Source organism: Eulemur rufifrons, chromosome 6 (assembly GCF_041146395.1).
Source record: "Eulemur rufifrons isolate Redbay chromosome 6, OSU_ERuf_1, whole genome shotgun sequence".
Lineage (NCBI taxonomy): Eukaryota > Metazoa > Chordata > Mammalia > Primates > Lemuridae > Eulemur > Eulemur rufifrons.
In genome coordinates this window covers 53,369,588-53,393,449 of record NC_090988.1, presented here as the reverse complement: position 1 = coordinate 53,393,449, position 23,862 = coordinate 53,369,588, and the positions used below count along the sequence as shown (strand labels likewise).

At 37.7% G+C, this 23,862-nt stretch overlaps 1 protein-coding gene across 4 annotated transcripts in view; it reads right to left on the bottom strand.

The window, feature by feature from the left end:
- Positions 1–3,514: 3,514 nt before the first annotated feature.
- Positions 3,515–23,862, bottom strand: part of RAB6A (RAB6A, member RAS oncogene family) — a 68,806-nt gene continuing 48,458 nt past the window's right edge. For all 4 annotated transcript variants that reach the window (XM_069469277.1, XM_069469275.1, XM_069469274.1 and 1 more), the window contains 2 exons: positions 7,138–7,204; positions 3,515–5,818 (listed from right to left, as the gene is read on the bottom strand). In XM_069469277.1, coding sequence (XP_069325378.1) covers positions 5,754–5,818; positions 7,138–7,204 — 132 coding nt within the window. In that variant the 3' untranslated portion in view covers positions 3,515–5,753. The remainder of the gene's footprint in view (positions 5,819–7,137; positions 7,205–23,862) is intronic.

Here is a 23,862-nt window from a genome sequence, read left to right as displayed (position 1 = left end):
TTGAACTCCTGAGCTCAAGCGATTCACCCGCCTCGGCCTCCCAGAGTGCTAGGATTACAGGCGTGAGCCACAGTGCCTGGCCATCAATATTGTTTAGACATCAATTTTTTTTCCTTTCCCTTCCTTTCTTCCTTTTTCCCTCTGTCCTTCTCTTCCTCCCTCCCTCCTTCCTTCCTGGGCTCCAGTGATCCTCCTGCCTCAGTCTCTCAAGTAGCTGGGACTACAGGCGGGTGCCACTGTGCCCAGATAATCTTTCTATTTTTTATAGAGATGGGGTCTCACTCTTGCTCAGGCTGGTCTTGAATTCCTGACATCAAGCGATCCTCCCCCCTTGGCCTCCCAGAGTGCTAGGATTACAGGTGTGAGCCACTGTGCCCGGCCTAGATGTCAATATCTTCTTTCTGGCCTTTCAGATAAATCAAGGAAGTTTTATTATTCAATTTTCCCTCCTCTATTAGCTTTTGGTTATATATTCTTTAACAGATTTATTGAGGTACAATTGATATACAATAAAATGGCACATACAGTATATAACTTGATAGCTTTTGACATATGTATTTAACTGTGAAACTACCACCACAATCAAGTAACAAACACCCACTGTCCCCAAAAGTTTCTGCATGTCCTTCTGTAATACTTCTTCCCATTCTTCCTCACATCTCCTGTATCCTCAAGCAACCAGTGATCTGCTGTCACTATAGTTTGCATACCTTAGAATTTTAAATAAATGGAATACTTGTCCAATTTTTTTCACTAAAGACAGTTCTGAGATTTATTGCTGTTGTCGTGGGTATCAATAGTTCATTCTGATTTATTGCTGAGTAGTGTTTCATAGTATGCATGTACCATAATGTGCTTATACATTCACTTTTAATGGGCATTTAGGTTATTTATAGCTCTTGGATAATGTAAGTTAAGCTGCTGTGACTTTTGTGTACAAGTCTTTGTATGGATACATGCTTTCATTTCTTGTGGGTAAATACTTAGGCATGAAATGGATGGATTACATAAGTGTATATTTTAACTTTGTAAGAAACTACCATACTGTTTTCCCAGTCTTCTACCAGAAGTACATGAGTTACGATTACTCCCATCCTCACCAACACTTGGTATGGTTAGTCTTTTTAATTTTAGCTTTTCTAGTATGTCTGTAGTAGTATTTCACTGTGGTTTTAATTAGCATTTTCATAGTGACTAATGATGTCATGCATTTTTTCATGTCCTTTTTGGGCCATTTTTCTATCTTCTTTGGTGAAAATGCTAATTAAAACCACAGTATTTCACTGTGGTTTTAATTAGCATTTTCATAGTGACTAATGATGTCATGCATTTTTTCATGTCCTTTTTGGGCCATTTTTCTATCTTCTTTGGTGAAGTGTCTGGTCAAATCTTTTGCCTGCTTTCTACTGGATTGTTTTCCCATCAAATTATGAGAGTTCTTCATATATTTTGAATACCAACCCTTTATCAAATATGCAATTTGTAAATATTTTTTCAGTCCTTGGCTTGTTTTTCATTGTTTCTTAGTGAGGACCCCCGTTTCTCACTGGCTGCTGGCTGGAGGCTGCTCTTAGCTCCTTGCTATGTGGGTCTCTCCAAAGGCAGCTCACAACATGGCAGGTTGCATCAAAGAGAAGAGAGGAGTTGGAGATGGTGTGAATACAGAAGCCACAGTCTTCATAATCTAATCTTTAAGTGACTGTAAGGGTGGAAATCTCACTAGGTGCTCACACTGTAGATGAAGAATGGCTTCTCATGCAGAGATTAGGATATATAAAAGTAAAAACTTATTTATCTGAGAAAGAAAGAGAGCAATAGAGAAAGAGAGAGAAAAGGAGGGAGTGGCTACAGCACACAGGGGAATGAAGACAGTGCCGGGCAGTTGAGGAAAAGCTGTTTGGAGTTTTTAAAGGGTAAAAATGGCCTTTTTCCCCCTCTCTGCTTCGGCAGACTGATAACAGAAGTGGTTGTGAAGCGGCTGCAAGTGCTCTCTAGTTTTTTCTCTTTCCTCTGTGAGGCCAGCTTATCTGAATCCTTGAAATGTGTTTCTGGCAGGAACTGTGGCAGAGAGCTGGAGTGGGGAGTTTGTACCCCTACTGTCTGCTCAGGGCTCTTCAAGGCTGAGAAAATAAAATTCTTAGAGATAATGAAATAGGCCATAGATGTTTTAATTAAAACAAAAGAGGGTAGTTGTGTTGTGGGTTTCCTCTTCCAAGGGTCAATTATGTGCTATGAGTTTACTTCCCTTACTTTCTGTTAGAGCTCATTTTCCTCTGTTAGATAGGTTATTAGTAAAATCATCTTTCAGTGACATCTCATCACTTTTGCTGTATTCCATTCCTCAGAAGCAAGTCACTAGGTCAAGCCTATACTCAAGGGATGAGGACCACACAGGGCATGAATACCAGGAGGCAGGGAATGAGAGCCATTTCAGAAGCTGCATTCATAAAATATGCAGATACTTATCACAAATACCATGCTCAAAGCTGGGTGCAGTGGTGTGCACCTATAGTCCCAGCTACTTGAGAGGGCTGAGATAGGAGGATCACTAGTGCCCAGTTTGAGGGTGCAGTGCATTAAGACCGTGCCTGTGAATAGCCACTGCACTCCAACCTGGGCAATATAGTGAGACTCTGTGTCTAAAGCAATAAATACCATATTCAAAATTCTTTGTTTTCAATACTTTAATTCTTCATTTTTTTATCTTTCTGGATTTGCTACTAGATGTTGCCACTTATACTGTTATCATCCTTCATTTATGTGTTCCTTATTTCAACTATTGAATTTTTCACACTTAATTTTTTGGGTTTTTTAGTTTTTTGAGACAGGGTCTCCCTTTGTCACCTAGGCTGGAGTGCAGTGGTGAGATCACAGCTCACTGCAACCTTGAACTCCTGAGCTCAAGCAATCCTCCTGTCTTAGGCTCCTGAGTAGCTGGGACTACAGATGCACACTACCATGCCCAGCTAATGTTAAAATTTTTTCTTATAGAGATGAGGTCTTGCTATACTGCCCAGGCTGGTCTCCAACTCCTGGCTTCAGGCAATTCTGCCTCACTCTCCCAAAGTGCTAGGATTACAGGTGTGAGCCACTGTGTCCAGACTGTTACAACTATTAAACTCTGTCTTTGTAGTGAGAAAGTATGGCTGAGTCCCAATGAAATTTAATTTTAAAAATAGGAACCAGGCACCAGGCTGGACTTGGCAGGAGGGCCATAGTTTGCCAACCCCTGTCCAAAGGCAAAGGCGTGGTTAGGAGTGAAAAGGCGAAAGTGGAACTTAAAATACTTTTCTTAATATATCCTATAACTGACTCTACCAGGGCCCTGTCTTTCAAGTGGCAGCCACTCTCCCCCACCCCAAACAAGAGTCTTCTGACTCCCTGGGGGTTTCTCACATTTGTTGTTTTGTTATTTTTCTGGATTCCATGTTCCCTTTATAGTTCTTCTAGGGAGGGAGTAAGAAGCACATGCTAATTCATCACCTTGGCAGGAATGGGAAACCAACTCAATAACTGTTTTCTTTTAATGTTTTATTTATATATTTTTGGCAGCAAAATTGTTTATTAAAAAAAAAAAAACTGAACTATGAACACACTTCACTGCTTCGATTGAAGAAATCCCAAGCCAAATAAAAAGACCAATAATAAAAGCAGCATAACTAGTTACTTCCTTAAAGATACATAAAAGAATCAAATGCAACAGTGTAGGAAGACAATCACCCCTTTGTCAGAAATCACAACTTTTTCCAAATAAAGAATATGACCCATCTTCCATATTGAATCGATATTTATTTTAGGACATGCCATGTCAAAATAAAACAAAGAGTCAACCCTTGCCTTTAACAATAATATTGTATTATAAAAGCACTTTACAACTCCATCCCATCTTTGAGTATAAGTTACTGGTGTGTGGGCTAATGATTATCTGAAAGCATTTTTCTATTCAGATCCATAATCCAAGTGCTCTCTGAATATTACAAGGTGACAGTAAGTGGGAAGTGGAGGAGGAGGAGGAAAGAGAGGGGACTAACGTTCTCCCAGTTAAGGATTTTGTTGCAATGAGGGGATGAGGAAGTATGAAGATATTTTTGTTGTCTTTTCATCTTTATACTGTGTTAAGTAATGCTTACAACATAAATTCAGCAGGCTTTCCTGAGCTGTAAACTCAGAAATTTTTTTCCTGCAAACAATGTATTTACAAAGTGTTTATTAACTTACACAGCAATCTCACAATAACTAGTAAAGATTAAAAGGGTGCACTTCTAGTATAATTGTTTGCAGTGTTGTAAGGGAAATACATATTGCCATAGTGATGAAGCTCTAACTAGATTCAACGAAACATCTAAAAATTGAAAGTAGTTTTTTAAAAAAAGGCAAAGAAATAAATATCACCAAAGAAAAAAGATTAATTGTAGCTTAAATATAAAACTAAATCACTAGTTAATTAACCAAACTATACAGATCTAATAAAAAGCAAAACCAGCCTGAAAGACCCAACATTTAAAAAATGCTAAAAAATAAGGCATTAATCTGCATAATATTGAGTTTCATTTCCATTCTCTCCTTTCCTTCTTCTATGTATGCTTTTTCTGATCTGCCTCTAGGGGCTTCAAAGAAAACCGTCTCTGTCTTTACTTTGACCTCAAATGTCAAGCAAAGTATTTGCTTTTCTGCCGAGGGTTCTTTTGTTGGTAAGCATTAGATATCATTATTCTTACTACTTTAGTAATTTAATTTTGATCATGGTGCCAGATTTAAATTCTTCCACTGGTTCTTCTTAAAGGAATTCAACTTTTATAGTGTCTTGCCTACATAGCATTTTCAAAAAAAGAATGAAAACCCAAGCGAAATCTATTGCTTAAAGATTTTTTTTAACAAATAGAATAACTCTATCTTGACAATTTTAAAACCTTGGGAGAAATAGTTCATTAGAACTTTATAATTTTACCATGAAGAATTAAATATTAAAAACCTGTTCTGAAGCACTTGGCTACTTTTCTCTCCCAGAGTCTACTTAATAAAGCACACATGAAAGGGTCATTTGTTTTGGTCAGAAATATATGTTTCTTTACTTGTAAATACTCAGTATGTTCATTACTCATTTTGAAGATGCACCAGAACCCTTTTCTCATTCAAACACTGCCCACCATGATAGCTGCATTTTGACCTCAAAGGTCTAAGTAATTTATATCTGTATCAGTGCTCAAGAATAATTTTGGACATCTTGGCTGATGGCCCAGAGCTAGTATTTGTAAAATTGAAGGATAATTCCAGCTTAGTCTGACTGCTACTTTGCCAACCTCTTGCTTGTTTTGAGGAAAGGAGGGAGGGTAAGAATAGGAAATGGGGGTGAGAGTAGTTGAGAAAAGCAGCAAGAGATCAAGTAGGCTGTGAACACACTGCTCCTTAACCAAGCCACACTCATACTGTTGAGATTTCCATCATTTGAAGTACATTATCATAACATTAAAAAAGGAAAAAATGTTAAGAAAATGTATCTAATTTTGAAAGTTATCACTGGAATATGCTGGACTCTTTTGGCTTTTTGTAAAATATAAATAATGAAGACACTGACTTTTTTTGTGCTTGTGAAGCTAATAGATCATCTCCACGAGACAGGCAGCAATGATGAATTGCAATACGTTATTACTGAAGGGAAAAGATTCAAGCCAATATTCACACTGCAGTCAATGGAAGAGTAAGAGGGCCAAAGCAGTGAGCTTCTGGAGAAGGGTTGAAGATGCCATAGGGGATTAGCAGGAACAGCCTCCTTCGCTGACTGGTTGCTCCTGAGGCTTTTCCAGTTTTATGTCAATCACTGAAACAAAAGTTAAGGAGCTATAAATGACAATGTACAATTCCAATTCTGCTGAACATGGGTATCTTTGGCAAGGCCCTTATATTCCTTTTTGACTTCAGAGCCTATAACAGTCACTATTTTCTATGCAGCCACCTCACCATACAAAGTGCTCAAATGGAATAAACTTGCTTATATGTACTATATGCAGCAAAGGTCAGAATGAGGTACAAGCCCTATTTATGAGAATCTTTCCTAAGGAAATTATTCTATAGTAGCAAGAAACCATATGAAGATGATATTCCTTAGAAAATCAATCACCTTTAATAAACATCTGAAAGTAGCCTACAAGACATTTCCAACAACAGGGAAAAAATTTAATAAATAATGGAACTTCAACTCAGTAGAACAGATTATGCCATTAAAACTAATAAAGGGCTGGGCATGGTGGCTCATGCCTGTAATCCCAGCACTGAAAGAGGCCAAGGTGGGAGGACTGCTTGAGGCCAAGAGCTTGAGACCACCTGAGCAAGATCCTGTCTCTACAAAAAATAAGAAAAATTAGCTGGGCACAGTGGTACACTACTTGGTCCCAGCTACTTGGGAGGCTGAGGTGGGAGGATTGCTTGATCCCAGGAGTTTGAGGTTGCAGTGAGCTATGATGACACCACTGCACTCTAGCCTGGGCAATAGAGAGAGACCCTGTCTGGGGGCGAAAAGTAATAAAGGCTTGGAAAACATAAAACATTTAGAAGTGGAAAGAGCTGAATACAAAGTGTTATGTACTCTATGGCTTAATAAAAAATATCTGCATATGGAAAAATACTAGAACATAAATATAAAACAAATAATGAAAACAGTAAAATCCAAATCCTTGGAAATATCAGATATGCTTCATTATATCCTATTTCTGAACACAGACTCCATAATAAAATGCCATTTCATTTCTTGCCTGTGTCAAGTAGAAAGCCCAAGTGTTAGAAAAAAAGCCCAGAGTCCATGGGACTTGAAGAAGGAAGGAGACAGGGATTCTAAGAATTTCCTGCTCATTAAAAAGCAAACAAACAAAAACCCTCTCACTGATAAATCATAATGAGCAGCAGGTACACTTGGATAACCAGCCCACATTTGCTATAGAAAACCTCTGAGTTTTTATACCCCTAAACCATCAATTCCTGGTTGTAAAAGGCAACGGGCAATGGCATTCAAGAAAAACAAGAAAGAATAAAAGAAAAGAAAAAGCAATGAAAGGCAATGGCATAATATTCATTAGCCAACCAAGTAGGGCTCTAAAGACTAGTTTTAATAATAAATATTTTCTGATGAAACAAAAAGGATACTGTCTTCTCTGCTTCTGTCCTGTGTGCTTTCCATTCCAGGCAAAGCTGCTGCTACACGTCGGAAGAGCTGTGGGAAAGAGAGAAATGTGATAGTTGGGAGGGAAAATTTAGCAAATGGTATTAAGGCGAATGACCACTGGATGGTGAGTTAAAGGATATGGCTCTAGGTTATTCCTCACTTAGACTTTAGCATCATGAAAACATATTAAAATGTCTATTCATTCCAAAACTGAATATATGAAAAGCAATATGCCAAATACAAAGAGATATAAAACATGATCCCCGCTTTTTAACTGGTGATATAAGACATGAACAAATAGTTATGAAATAACTAGCAAAAATGTCATTTGAGGCCGGGCGTGGTGGCTCACGCCTGTAATCCTAGCACTCTGGGAGGCTGAGGTGGGAGGATTGCTTGAGCTCAGGAATTCGAGACTAGCCTGAGCAAGAGCAAGACCCTCTCTCTACTAAAAATAGAAAGAAATTAGCCAAACAACTAAAAATAGAAAAAATTAGCTGGGCATGGTGGTGCATGCCTGTAGTCCCAGCTACCTGGGAAGCTGAGGCAGGAGGATGGCTTGAGCCCAGGAGTTTGAGGTTGCTGTGAGCTAGGCTGACACCGCAGCACTCTAGCCCGGGCAACAGAGTGAGACTCTATCAAAAAAAAAAAAAAAAAAAAAAGTCATTTGAGTCATAAAAGTTGGGCTAGTCAAAATTACCCTTGATAATTCCTTAGAAAAACACTGTTAGAGATCAACATGCCACCTCTCAAGTCCAACAAAACTGGCTTTTCCTCTATCACTGGAATGAGCGCCAGCAGAAGTGTTTGTCTTGTGTTTGAGGTATGATATTGTATTGTCCCAATCTTAGGCATACACTCACTGGACATAATAGCAAGTTAAAATGCCTGATTATTTCAATTATTTCTCTTTTAGTTAGGCACGCAGTATACAATTCCTAATGGTAAAATGCACGTGCTGTAACTCCCTTTTACCAAGTACTTGCTTCCTTGAGGCATTGTCCAGGCTCTTTAGGGACACAGAAATGAACAAGATATAGTTTATTAATTCAAGGAGCTCAAAATCTGGCAAAGGAGAGAGACTCAAACTATTCCTTATGTCACAATGTGATGCTACAAACCAAGGAAGTACAAAATGATATGAGAATGTAAGCAGGAGGATGGGAAAAATCTTTAGAAGGTGACATATGATTTGGGATTTAAAGGCAATTTTGAAATTTCACTAGGCTGAAAAGCATTGTATAATGCACTTAGGCTTTAAGTGCTCCATAAATGTTACTGAATTAAATTGAGAAAGAACAGAATGAATGGAAGGCCAGAGATGAAAGACTGAACTATAAGTAATATGCTTAAGAAAAGCAGCATACAAAAGGAACAAATTTTAAAATTTTGATCTATTAGACAATAGCCTGATAGAATAGGAGTAGGGAGGACTGGGAAAAACTATAATTGTCTTGGATCTATAAGGTTCAATAGCATTTTAGAGATTTACCAAAGTTAGGCTTTAGCCCCAATAGTCAACCAAAATCAGCTATTAGACTTCAAACTGTATAATGCATACATCATTTCTGGTACACCAGAAATTGTGCATGATCAAAGATTATGTAGTTGTGTCAATTACTATCATATCAAATCAATATAACATTAATTGTATCAGGTGAGTCCCTTGAATTAATGTGAATACTCAGTTGGAAATACAAACATTCTAGATATAAGAATAAATGCTGCAATAATTAATGACTATAAAAGCTGTTAATTTTATGAAAAAAATTAATATTTACAAAAACTAACTGAATAGAGAAATAAATTTACACAGTGTATTAGATAACTTTAGGAAGAATATTATGCCCTTTTTAAGCTAGAAAGTATTTATACAAATGTAATTAATACAAGGTTATACAATTCTAATCCTTTTGAAGTTCTAGTGTATTAGCATTAGACAATGACTCAAAAGCAGAATATCAATTTTGTCAGTTCAAGATTTCATGCATCAGGAAAAACTCCAATACCATAAATAAATCACCTTTAATCTGGACATAAAGAGAATACAGTGTATAAAGGAAAACACATTTTATAAAAATAAGAAAGCAAAAAAAGTGTTCCCCCACTAGCATCAGCTAAAAACAACCATCTACTTAGTACTGCAAATAGGCAGTAAGTATAGTGACTATGAAACAACCAACTGGCTTCCCTTATCTCTCTTCTTCTCCTTGAGTTGCCCTATTCGTTGAGATACAATAGTGAAAATAGGCCAATTAATAACCCTACAATGACCTCTAAGTGTTCAAGTGAAAGGAAAAGTCGCATGTATCTATCACTTTAAACCAAAAGCTAGAAATGATTAAGCATAGTCAGAAAAGCATGTCAAAAGCTGGCCTTTTGCATCAGATGGTTAGCCAAATTGTGAATGCAAAGGAAAAGTTCTTAAAGGAAATTATATGTGTTACTCTAGTGAATACTCACATGACAAGAAAGTAAAACAGTCTTACTACCGATATGGAGAAAAAGTTTTAGTGGTCTGGAAAGAAGATCAAACCAGCCATAATATTCCCTTAAGCAAAAGCATAATAGTGGAAGAGGAGACCATCTAAGACTTTCATAGCTAGAGAGAAGTTAATGCCTGGCTTCAAAGTTTCAAAGGACAGGCTGACTCTCTTGTTAGGGGCTAAGGCAGCGCTGACTTTAAGTTGAAGCCAGTGCTTACTGACCATTCTGAAAATTCTAGAGCCCTTAAGAATTATGCTAAATCTACTCTGTCTGTGTTCAATAAATGAAACAACAAAGCCTCAATGACAGCATATCTATTTATAGTATGATTTACTGAATATTTTAAGTTCACTGTTGAGATTTACTGTTCAGAAAAAAAGATTCTTTTCAAAATATTACTGCTCATTGACAATGTACCCAGTCACACAAGAGCTCTGATGGAGATGTACAAGGAGATTAATGTTTTCATGCCTGCCAATGCAACATCCATTCTACAGCCCATGGATCAAAGAGTCATTTTGACCTTCAAGTCTTCTTATTTGAGAAATACTCTTCATGAGGCTATATCTGCCATAGATAGTGATATCTTTGATGGATCTAGGCAAAGTAAATTTAAAACTATGTGGAAAGGATTCACCATTCTAGATGCCATTAAGAACCTTTGTGAGGCCAGGCGCCATGGCTCACATCTGTAATCCTAGCACTCTGGGAGGCTGAGGCAGGAGGATTGCTTGAGCCCAGGAGTTTGAGGTTGCAGTGAGTTACTATGACACCACTGCACTTTAGCCAGGGCGATGGAGGAAGGAGACTCTGTCTCAAAACAAACAAACCAACCAACCAACCCACCCACCCACCCACCCTTTGTGACTCATGAGAGGAGATCAAAATATCCACATTAACAGGTGTTTGGAAGAAGTTGAGTCCAAACCTCATGGATGACTTTGAAGGGTTCAACACTCCAATAGAGGAAGTAACTGCAGATGTGGTAGAAACAGCAAGAGAACTAGAGGTGGAGAGCCAGGTGCAGTGACTCATGCCTGTAGTCTCAGCACTTTGGGAGGCCAAGGTAGGAGGACTGCTTGAAGCTATGATTTTGAGACCAGCCTGGATAACACAGCGAGACACCATCTCTATAAAAAATTTAAAAACTAGCTAGGTGAGGTGACACACAGCTGTAGTCCTAGCTACTCAGGAGGCTGAGGCAGGAGAATCACTTGGGCTCAGGAGTTCAAGGTTACAGTGAGCTATGATCACACCACTGCACTCTAGCTTAGGTGACAAAGTGAGACCTCGTCTCAAAAAAAAAAAAAAAAAAAAAAAGAAAAAACCCCCAAAACCAACCAAACCCCAAAAACAAAAGTGGAGCCTGAAGATGTGATTAAATTGCTGCAATCTTATGATAAAACTTGAACAGGGCTGGGCACAGTGGCTCATGCCTGTAATCCCAGTACTTCGAGAGGCCAAGATGGAAAGACTTCTTGAGGCCAACAGTTTGAGACCAGCCTGGGCAACACAGTGAGACCACATCTCCACAAACAACAACAACAACAAACCAGGCTGGGTGGCCTGTAGTCCTAGCAGCTCAGGAGGCTGAGGCAGGAGGATCCCTTGAGCTCAGAAGTTCGAGGATATAGTGAGCAATGACTGCACCACTGCATTCCAGCCTGGGCGACAGAGTGAGACCCTGTCTCAAAAAACAAAACAAAACAAAACACCCCAAAACAAAAACAAAAAAACCTCAAAACTTGAATGGAAGCTACTCCTGGTCAAGATCTATGAACATGGTTGAAATGACAAAAGATTTAGGATATTATATAAACTTAGCTGAGAAAGCAGCAAGATGTAAAAGAACTGACTCCAATTTTTAAAGAAGTTCTACTGTGGGAAAATACTATCAAACAGCATCACATGCTACAGAGAAATCTTTCATGAAAGGAAGAGTCAATCAGCGTGCCAAATTTCACTGTCATCTTAAGAAATTGCCACAGCCATCCCAATGTTCAGCAACCATTACCCTGATCAGTCAGCAGCCATTAGCATCAGGGCAAAACCCTTCACTAGCAAAAAAAATATGATTTGCTGAAGGCTCAGATGATTGTTAACATTTATTAGCAATAAAATATTTTCTAATTAAGGTATGTACATTGTTTTAGATATAATGCTATTGTACACTTAACAGACTACAATATAGTGTAAACATATGTACTGAGAAACCAAAAAATTTGTGTGATTTGCTGTATTGAGATAATCACTTTTTATCTCGATGGTCTGGAACTGAACTTGCAATATCTCTGAGGTAGGCGTGTGTTCAGATTTGGCATCAATGATTTTAACACTTGACCATCAAGATAAAATGCATATTCAGCACATTTCTGTTTCAGTAAAGATGAGGGCAAGGGAAAAGAGATAGGAAAGATTTCAGAGGGAAGAACTAAATGTCCAGAGATACAAACACACATAATACATTTAAGAATGGTCAGGTAGTCCAGGCTGGCTGGACATAGAATATGTAAAGGGATTAGGACAGGGATGTATATATTGGAGGTTAGACTAAGAAAGACCTTCCTATGCATCCTGTGGGTGAAAGAAGCCACTAAAAATAGTAGTTTGTAGGACTTCTATCCATGGTTCCAGAGTCTTAGTATGGTATCAGAGACATACAAATCACAGTGAAAGTAAAAGGTATTAGAATGGGATGGCAAAAAGCTAAAAACTAAAAGGTGAGAAGTGTGGATAGGAGTACAGGGTAGTAGTTAACCTGGGTTTGCACTCTGGGTAAGCCACTTATGTGATGTATCATGTAATCTTTGTTCCTTTGTTCTTTCATCTGTAAAATGTGCTTAAAATAATGGTATGCTTACCTGACTAGAATATTGTGAAAATTAAGGGAAATAATTAGGCAAAGTGCTTAGGAGTAACCAGTTATATAGAAAGCCTTTAATAAAAAGCAGCTCTATTACTACCAGAGAGAATAATGCTACTAGCAACAAAATAACTCATGGTCCTGTGGGCCGGGGTACAGAGAGTTTTTCCAAATGTTATGCAAGTCTGCAGTGAATTCTAGGACTACAACAAAACACCCACAGGCTCACTTCTGCTTGAAGAAGGAACTATATAAAACTGGTGGGAAAGGTGTGAGGGCTGGGGGAGACTTTTTGAAAATAACAGAGCAGAACTGAAGCGTTCTTGGGAATATCCAGAAATCCATGATCTTATAGCTTGCTTCTGACATGAAATATTTATTAAACTGCTTACATGTTCAAGACGCATAATCTTTTTGGCTCTTAAGAATATCAGGTTTATTATTGGCTACCTTAGAAATAGAAAACTTTTTCAAGAGGAAGGCACAGGAAAGGTTTGATTACTTTCTGGGTAGAGCTTTTGAAAATGGAATAAAAATTAGGTTTAAAAGTTTTGAGGCTTTTTAAAAAATTAAAATAGGTTCCATTAAGTAAAAAGAACATAACTAATGAGGTCTTTTGGGGCAAGTATTGTTATATTCACACATATTTACCTATTTCCATAATTCAAAACAAAATATATATTGGCTGGGCATGGTGGCTTACACCTGTAATCCCAGCACTTTGGGAGGCTGAAACAGGAGGATCACATGAGCCCAGGAGTTCAAGACCAGCCTGGGCAACATAGTGAGACTCCATCTCTACAAAAATAAAAAAAAAATTGCCAGGTGTGGTGGCGTGCACCTGTAGTCTCAGCTACTGTGGAGGCTGAGGCAGGAGGATCACTTGAGCCCAGGAGTTTGAGGTTACAGTGAGCTTATCATCATGCCACTGTATTCCAGCCTGGGTGACAGAATGAGATTCTGCTAGGAAAAAATAAAAAATAAAAAAAAGAAAATACACATGCTGCTTTATAACATCTAATTATTTAAAAGTCCTTGACGTATGATCCAGCAATTCTACTTCTGGGTATATATCCAAAAGAATTGAAAGCAGGAGTCAAACAGACATTTGTATAAAAATGTTCATAGCAACATTATTCACAATAGCCAAAGGGTATATACAACCCATGTGTTCTATAATGTGTGTGTGTGTGTGTGTGTGTGTGCATAAAATACGGTATATCCATAAAATGGATTATTATTCAGTCTTGAAAAGTAAGGAAATTCTAACATATACTATAATATGGATGAATCTTGAGGACGTTATGCTAAGTGAAACAAGCCACACAAAAAAGGACAAATATTGTATTAGTTTACTCCTGTGAGGTACCTGGAGTGGTCAAATTCACAGACACACAAAGTAGAATGGTGGTTGCCAGTGGCTTGGGGGAAGGAGGCAATGAGGAGTTATTGTACAATGGCCAGAGTTTCAATTTTACAAGATGAGAAGGGTTCTGGATGGATGGTGGTGATCTTTGCACAACAGTGGGAATGTACTTTTAGTTTGCTTCTTAGAATGTACTTTATTACTTCTTAGTAAGTGTATACTTAAAATGGAACTGTATACTTAAAATGGAAGATTTTATGTTTTGTACACTTTACCACAATAAAAAAAGTCCCTTTTCCTGTAAGAAAAATAGACACAATCTTACCCACAATTCGGATTCTGAATGTGTTGCTTTTTTCTTCTAAAATGGTAGCACATACTACATAAAGAAGAGAACTCTTCAGGACACGTATTTTCTAAATATTTCCTGAGTCAGTCTACTTTTTCTCCATTCCTATTGTCATTATTCAATCCATTGAAGAGTACACGGATGTTACTTTGTAAGACTGTCACTCAATTTGGTTTTGCTTTGTGTTTCCTAACAATTAGTTTCAGCTTACTCATTTTTTGTCAGTAATACTACAGAAGAGATTGTGTCCTTTTTAGTGTTTGCTATTAGGAGGCAGCTCACACTGGTCTGTGCCATTACTGGTGCCACCACTTGGTTAGGGTGGAGCTGGACAGGTGTCTCCACTGCAAAATTACCAGCTTTCCTTTTGTAATTAATAAGTATACATGAGGAGTTTTTTTTGAGATGATATGTATATCTTGTTCATCAGACTTTCACTTTAAGGTTTTAATATCAACTATTGATGTTTTTGCCTGAATCAAGCATTACTAGGATATCCACAAAATAATTATCGCTAGGTTTATTTTCATCGCCTCAAGATCTGCTGCACTCTGGAGCTGGGCTGGGTCAGTAGGGCTGTGTGGTGCCTCTTGTACCTGTCTCTGCCTCCTGAAGTCCTGTTTACCATCTCCAGAAGGCTTAGCTTGCAATCTCGGCAGAAGTAGATTCCCAGGAAGAGCGTGAGTGTGGGGCCCAGCTGATGACATAAAATACAATGCATTTGTCTCTGTGTCCACCATGTTCTGGCTCCAGAGAAATAAGAGAGTTGCCAGTGAGGTTGGTGCCATTTTGTGTACCTTCTATACCTTGAACTCCATCTCAGAGATCATGTCCCTGGCCTTGTTCTAAGGACTCATCGGGTTCTCTTTTTCTCTAGATATAGACTCTAGATCTTTGATTTTGCAATCAAATTGTTTTGTAGGCTAGGAAATCCAATATCAAGGTACTGGCAGTTTGGGCAAGTTTGATTCCAAGATGGCACCTTGAATGCTATGTCCTCTGGAGGGGAGGAATGCTTGTCTTCATATGGAAGAAGGCAGAAGGACAAGAAGCCTATATACATAATTTAAGATAGCATTTAATGTATTTATAGAAAGAGCAAAGAATTTGAGTCCAGCAACTCTAGAATTAACTGCCCCATTATTACAGCTTTGTGATCTCAAGGGTATTATTTAATCTTTCTAATCCTTAGATTTCTTCTAATAAAAATGGGGATATACTTGTGAAGTTCAAAGGACATAATGACACTGTTTATCCTTGGAATATCCTCCCCAGCTCCCAGATCAATTTGTCTAGCTGACACATCCTTCAGAAATTCCTAGATAACCAGATATTCCTAGCATTCCTAGAATCCTTAGATAACTTGATCTTTCCCTCTAGACTTTAAACTTCTGGAGGGCAAGGCCCTTATTTCATCTTTGTTATCCTATTACCTGAGATGCAGTAGATATTTTTTAAAATGTTAGCTACAACAATGACTAATGGGTATGAAAACACATGAGAAAGCAGAAAGTGTGATATAAATAGTTGATATTAGTGCCCCTACCTGGGGCTGTTTTAGGTACATACTGAAAGTGACTTCTCAAATAATTCTTTAGGTATATAACTATCCACAATACTATTTAGCAGATAATCACAGACCTGAAAAAGCTATCAGGTAAAAAAAAAAAATCTGGTAGTACTTACGCCCATTGAATCCTCCTGATGTGAAAAACAGGGCAACAAAAGAAATCAATTTATTCAGTTCTTATAGAATAAGGAAGTATAAAAGGGGTTTCAAATTTATGTGCACAAGAAGGTGACAGTGATTGTAAACTGACTAAATTAGATAAACTTCAACTTCATAAGAAAACAAATGCCACTTAAGAGTATCTCCAATCCAATATAAAAAGGATTTAATTAACACAAGCAAATTACAATTGGAGTAAACAACAATTAAGAGACCAGAACAGGCCAGGCGTGGTGGCTCACTGTAATCCTAGCACCCTGGGAGGCCGAGGCAGGTGGATCGCTTAAGGTCAGGAGTTCGAGACCAGCCTGAGCAAGAGCGAGACCCCTGTCTCTACTAAAAATAGAAAGAAATTATCTGGCCAACTAAAATATATATAGAAAAAATTAGCCGGGCATGGTGGTGCATGCCTGTAGTCCCAGCTACTTGGGAGCCTGAGGCAGGAGGATTGCTTAAGCCCAGGAGTTTGAGGTTGCTGTGAGCTAGGCTGACGCCACGGCACTCACTCTAGCCCGGGCAACAAAGCGAGACTCTGTCTCAAAAAAAAAAAAAAAAAGAGACCAGACCGTTAACTGGTAGATACATTAATTAGAGAAATATACACTTAAAGAAAGCAACAAACCTAGACAGAGAACAGTAATAGATTAAAGCGACCCTATAGGTCCCCCCATCCTTATTTTTATCTTTGAAAGTAATTATAAAGACATATTTCAGTAAACCTTTCTTGAAAGGTTATATGTGAAATCTTTCCCTTTAGACTGGCAGTTCTCAATACCCATGTCCATCAGAATTATCTGGGAAGCTTAAAAACAAACTTGGGCCTCACCCCCAAAGATTCATTCAACTGGTTTTGGATGGGGCTGAGCCATTAGTGTTTTATTCAAAGATCTCTGGATGATTCAAATGTGCGGCCAAGGTTAAAAACTAATGCTGCAGCCAGGCATGGTGGTGGTGTGTGCCTGTAGCACCGGCTACTCAAGAGGCTGAGGTGGGAGTAGTGTTTGAGCTCAAGAAATTGAGACTAGCCTGGGCAACATAGCAAAAATCAAACCAAACCAAAACAAAACTCCAATGCTGTAAAGATAATTTGTAAGCAACGTGAAGCAATCAAATCAAATAAGGGAAGAAGGAAACTAATATTGAATACTTTGTCAGAATCTTTACGTATTTTCTGATTTTAATCCTCACAGTTACTTGGAAGAAAAATATTAATAACCCATTTTATAAAAATCTGAGGCTAAAGAGTGTATTTGCTATAGACCAAATAAATGGCAGAGCTCAGATTTCAAAGTTCATACTTTTTATACTACCACCTCACGCTGCCTAGTGCTATTTTTTTTTTGAGACAGAGTCTCATTCTGTTGCCCGGGCTAGAATGCCATGGCGTCAGCCTAGCTGACAGCAACCTCAAACTCCTGGGCTCAAGCGATCCTCCTGCCACAGCCTCCCGAGTAGCTGGGACTACTGGCATGTGCCACCATGCCCGGCTAATTTTTCTATATATATTTTTAGCTGTCCATATAATTTCTTTCTATTTTTAGTAGAGATGGGGTCTCGCTCTTGCTCAGGCTGTGCCTAGTGCTTTTTATATGGAAAGCACTGTGGAAAGGGCTATGCGAAGAAACAGCTAACAATCCTGGGTAAGAAGAACTCGGTATGTGAAATACTACTATTACACACAAATCACAGATATAAAAACTCAATATATTTTTATGACTTAAAAATTTTATCTACAGGCCGGGCGCGGTGGCTCACGCCTGTAATCCTAGCACTCTGGGAGGCCGAGGCGGGTGGATCGCTCGAGGTCAGGAGTTCAAGACCAGCCTGAACAAGAGTGAGACCCCGTCTCTACTAAAAAATAGAAAGAAATTATATGGACAACTAAAATATATATATACAAAAAATTAGCCGGGCATGGTGGCGCATGCCTGTAGTCCCAGCTACTCGGGAGGCTGAGGCAGTAGGATCGCTTAAGCCCGGGAGTTTGAGGTTGCTGTGAGCTAGACTGACGCCACGGCACTCACTCTAGCCCGGGCAACAAAGTGAGACTCTGTCTCAAAAAAAAAAAAAAAAAAAAATTTTATCTACAGTTTTAACCAATGTTTTGACAAATTTGGTGCCTCCTTCCAAATATTGCAATTATATTAAAAGAATCAGTAACACTAACCTATACTCAACTTAGGATATCCAAAAATGGGCCAAGAAAACTCTTTACAAAAGTCAAGCTTCGAGACTCAAGCTTACTTCTTGGTTTAAAAAAAAAATCAAGTTCTATCTTTACAGAAGTATATGTAAGACAGGAAAGAAAAAAAAATCCCAGGGGTTTAAATTGTTTTAAATAATCACTAAAGAGAAACCTATTTCTTAAATGCCAGTGATATGCTAACAAAGACTTCTGCTATATTAGGGATCATAGATGACTAAGTATGAAACAGTACAGCTGGTAATATTTGTAAAAAATCTTCACACTTACATGTGCACTGGAGAAGGAGATTTCAAAGTAAAATTATTATTGCCACCAGTTCTTCCCTTATGAAGTTAACTAAGTATTTTATAAGAAATTCCACACTTCAAGAGCAAACTAAGTTAATCAGCTCCACCAGCTTACCAAAAAATTCCCATTATGAAAGTAAACTTTGTGTTTTATACACCATTGTAATCTCATGAGTGCTAAATAAGTTATTTGTTGACTTTGATTTTTTTTTGCTAGCTCTCCATTTTAATTTTTTTTGCTAGCTCTCCAATTTAATTTTGGTAGTCTAGTATTTCTTCAATGAGAAAATTATTATCACCTGTAGTTTTTTTTTTTTCCAATTACTCTGATCAGGTCTTGCCTCCACTCTTACCCTCTAAAGTCTTTTTCTTTTTTTTTATAGAATAGCCAGTGATTTCTTTTAAATTATAAGTCAGATCATGTCAAATCTCTGATAGAAACAGCCTCCTCTCTCACTGGGAATAAAAGCCCAAATCCTCACTACAGCCTACATGGTCTTAGACCTCTGTCCCCCTCAGAACTATCTCTGTGAGCGCATTTCCTATTACTTTTGTCCTCCTTCACTCTACTCTTCCTAATTTCCTTACTGTTCCTTAAACATGCCAAGTACCTCATTGCACCTGATGCTTGGAATGTTCTTCCCCAGACATATAAATGGCTCACCTACTCAATTCCTTCAGGTCTCTGCTCAAATATCACCTTATCGGAGAGGCTTTCCCCTGACTACCCTTATAAAACGTCAATATATCATCACCCCCTTTACCAGTACTCATTATCTCTCTTAACCTACTTTATTTTTCTCTATAGAACTTATAACCTCCCAAAGTATTATATTTTCTTTTTTTTCTTATTATTTCAGCATATTGTGGAGGTACAAAAGTTTAGGTTACGTATATTGCCCTTCCCCCCCCCACCTCCTATATTTTCAATAATTGTCTAACTCTCCATACTAGAATGTAAACCTCATGTGGTATGGATTTAGTTTGTTTTGCTCACTATTGTATCCCCAGTGCCTACAACATAATAGAACTAGATATGTAGGAGATGATCAACAGATATCTGAGTGAATTAATGACTGAATAAAGCCTGGTCAGTATAACAATTCCCCTCTATACTAGTTCATATTCATCTTATATATGGATTTCTGCCCATTCAGTGAAATTAAAGTCTTATTGTGTTAGGGATGTAAAGCACAAAAGGATAAATTAGGGGTGAGGTTAAATTTGAGAAAGACAAAACAATGTAGGGTTTAAGAACACAGATTTTGGAACTAACTAAACCTAGGCTCGAATTCTACTTCAAGCTATAATCTTAAGCAAGTTACTTGGCCTCTAAACTTTGGTTCCTTTTGAACGAAATGAATATACCTATCTACCTCCTAGGGAAATTATAGGAATTAAGTAAGATAAAAACTTGGTACATTATGTGGCTCTAACATATAGTATTTAGGCAATTCTGGGGAAGTTATATAATTTCTACACCTCAGATATTCTCTCAAAAATCAGAGCAATAACAGCAGCTAACTAATAGGATTGTTCAATGGATTCGTTCTTGCATTCAGCAAGTATCCAAGCATCCAGATATTGTATAATAAAGTGCCTGGGAGGAAGGTAATAAAGATTTTAAAGTTAATATTTATGGCATAATATTTACTCTACATATGCTAGGTGGTCTTGTATTCTGTGTTAATTTCTCTTCTTCCTTGGAGTATTCCTTATAACCTATCCAAATCAAATATATTCTTCAAGAGTTCAGCTCAGACTCTACCGTTTTTTAACATCTTGACCATCCTAAATGTGATTTCATTCATTTCTTTAACAAACCTCTTTGTGCCAGCACTCATTTTGCTTCTCAATAATTATTGTAGATCTTACTGTATCTGTAGCATTTGCCAGGCATTTATCATGTATTACGTATGCTTTACTGTATAGTCTTCATGAGAATGTGACTCTTGTTCCCAACTATATCATGTTTCTTGAGCTCAAGAACTATATTTTACATTAACTTTATATTTTCCAAAGTACCTTTGCCATTCTAAAACCTCTGTCCTTTCTTACCTTTGTTTGGATATTAGGTATTCCTTTTGCCAAAGATAGTGGAGTGAAGAAAAATTACATTCTTAGCCTCAAAGGTTAACTATATGCTTCAAAAATATGTCTTTTAGAAAACTTTTGTCACCTTTCCCTCTTCTATTACCACCGTTTCCAATGGCATGGTAAATATTAGATTCATAATATAAGTATTAAACTCCAACCACATGAGGAGCATTGTCCAGAATCAGGAATTAGACTATGGTTATCAGCCGATTTGATTTAGATGTCACTTAGGAAAATTTGAATCTTTCCATATAGCTTATATATCAAGTAATATCAAAGGCTATATGGTTTTTTGATATAGGGATGATTTATAATGTAACTAAAAGAAAAAAGGCAAACATTTCTTTGACTTGTAGTATTTAAATAAATAAGTTTTTTAGACAATATTCTATTTGATTAGTTCTGAAGCTCCTTTAAAAAAATTTTAAGAATTCAAGGAATAGATAACCCATAAAAAATAATGTATTTATTAGCTGATACTCAAATCAGCAAGTCATTTTCCCTTATGACAGAAATATATTCTATATGATTAATCACTGAGAGCTGAAAAGGGAAGATTAACCTATTATTTAAACATGCTTGTTAATATAAGATTTTAATTCTTTTTTGGTTTCGTTGTCTCATTTGGGGGTTCCAGGTTTTTTTTCTTCCTTGATTGAATTATATGACCTGACAAAGCATGGTCTCTAAATACTGTAATATAATTCTAACTAATATACTGTGGTACTCCCTATAAAATGAAAAACAAGTAATGTTTTTTGTGAGTTAAGAAGGAAGCTACAAAAAAATTAAAAGTCAACTCAGTTCCAAAACTGAAAAGAAAGAAATTTTGGTTATATTTATAAGACAATAAAATCAAGTCCCAATAAGAATCAGGAACTTCAACAAAATCGGATGTTCAGACATACCATCTAAATAAGGAGAAGTAAACAACTAGCAAACGGGTTTTGAATTCAGGACAAGATTTTTCTGTAAAAGAAATCTCTCTTCATTATCACTAGATAGCTATATTTGTCTGTATGGGTCAGGTTTTTGGAAAAAATTATGTGCCTAGTGATGAAAATGTTCTAAAATTGGATTGTAATAATGATTGCACAATACTATAAATTAACTAAGATCACTGAATTATACATTTAAAACAAGTGAATTTTACAGCATGTAAATGATACTTCCATAAAGCTGCTAAAAATTCTGTGCTTATAAAATAGTAAATGAATGACATACTCTGTTTTCTCAACATCTTCAGAGTTAAATAAACTCGGAAGCAAACATCATGAAGATACTAGCTATCAGTAGTGCTCTGATGATTCTAGAGCTTCCGAACCTATAAGACTAATTAGAGTCAGGACTAGGGGACTACAGCAATGCTATTAACCCAGAAAAAGATAGCCATATAAGCAACTAGCTCACACCTTTATCAAAATGTCTTTAATAGAGAAAGCCAGATGAAGCTATTCACTGCTTTGTCCTAGAACAGTGGCATATAGTTAATACTATGGTAATTTCTATTACTCAAATTCTTTAACTGTCTGTGGCTCCTATGGGTTCAGTTACTTATCACTTACTATATTCCATACACACTGCTAGGTTATGGGAATATATAGTTTTGATAAGAGAGAGATTTTCAATATACTGTAGTAAGCAATGACACCGGTTTCACAAGGATCAGGGGTCTGAAAACACAGAAGAGAATCATTTATTACAGCCAGGAGGTTGGGGGAAAATGTCAGAGAAGTTGTTGCTCAAGGGCTGACATCTAAAATGAAACTAAAAAGGAGTAGAAATTAGGAAAGAAAAAAAGTGAGTATTCTAGGCAAAGGGAACAACAGCATGAGCAAAGATATGAAACAATGAAACAATATGTTTTGAGGAAGGTATCAGTGACAATTCGGCATTACTTACATAATGGTTCTGGGCATGGAGGGATGGGAAATAAAGTGGCAAAAATGAAAACTATAAACAGAGACTTTTTTTATAAAACTCTAATTATCTAAAGTATGTTACTTTTACCCTGTGTTGATTACCTCCAATTAAAAAAAAATTATTAACCACTCAACAGGGAAGGGATAGGGGAGACTAAGCTCTCCCATGCACACTTAGGGCAATACCCACCACCCTATTATAGGCAGCTGTGGGACAGGGACTAGCCTGCCCAACCCACTGCAGCTACCAGCATTACCAACACAGACCACTTGGGTCCTAGTGAGTGGCTCCACCACTGCTACCGGTACCTTCCACATCACACTAGCCGCTCAAGGGGCCTGAGAATCCACCCACAAACTTGGCCTCTGATCCAACTACTGGCTTCTGTGCAAGTCACCTGAAGGCCCAAGAATTGGCCCTGAAGACACACTAATACTGCTGCCAGCATAAGCTGTTCTTGTGTTCTAAAATCAGGTACACTGAGCCTACTGCTGTCACTACTAGAGCCCAAAGACTGGCTGGCTCGGCTGACATTCAAGTCCCCAGCAAAACTTCACCACAGCCTCAATCAATAGCCAATTCCCTAAGCCACCAAGGAGATCACAGACATCACTGATCCTGGGTACTACCTAAGAAATCATACAAAGATCACACTACTATAGGCATCCAAAATCAAAGCCAAAGTGTACTACTTAACCAACAACATAGATACATCTTCAAGAAAAAATTCTTCCCTTTGAAAGCAATTTCAAAAAGTTGGAACAAGCAACTATCACATAGGATGTGTAGAAATCAACATAAGGACGCAGGAAACATGAAAAAGCAAGGAAATACGATACCACCAGAGGACCACAACAATTGTCCAGTAAAAGATCCCAATCAAAAAGAATGCCTCATAATGTCAGATAAAGAATTCCAAATATTGATTCTAAAGAAGCTCAATGAGATGCAAGAGAAATCTGAACACCAATACAAAGAAACTAGAAAATCAATTCAGAATATGAATGAGAAATTGAACAAGGACACAGATATCTTAAGAAAAACACACACACAAAATCTGGAGCTGAAAAATTAATTGAAAGAAATACAGGCCGGGCGTGGTGGCTCACGCCTGTAATCCTAGCACTCTGGGAGGCCGAGGTGGGCGTATCGTTTGAGCTCAGGAGTTCGAGACCAGCCTGAGCAAGAGCGAGACCCCATCTCTACTAAAAATAGAAAGAAATTATATAGACAGCTAAAAATATATATATAGAAAAAATTAGCCGGGCATGGTGGCACATGCCTGTAGTCCCAGCTACTCGGGAGGCTGAGACAGGAGGATCCTTTGAGCTCAGGAGTTTGAGGTTGCTGTGAGCTAGGCTGACGCCACGGCACTCACTCTAGCCTGGGCAACAGAGTG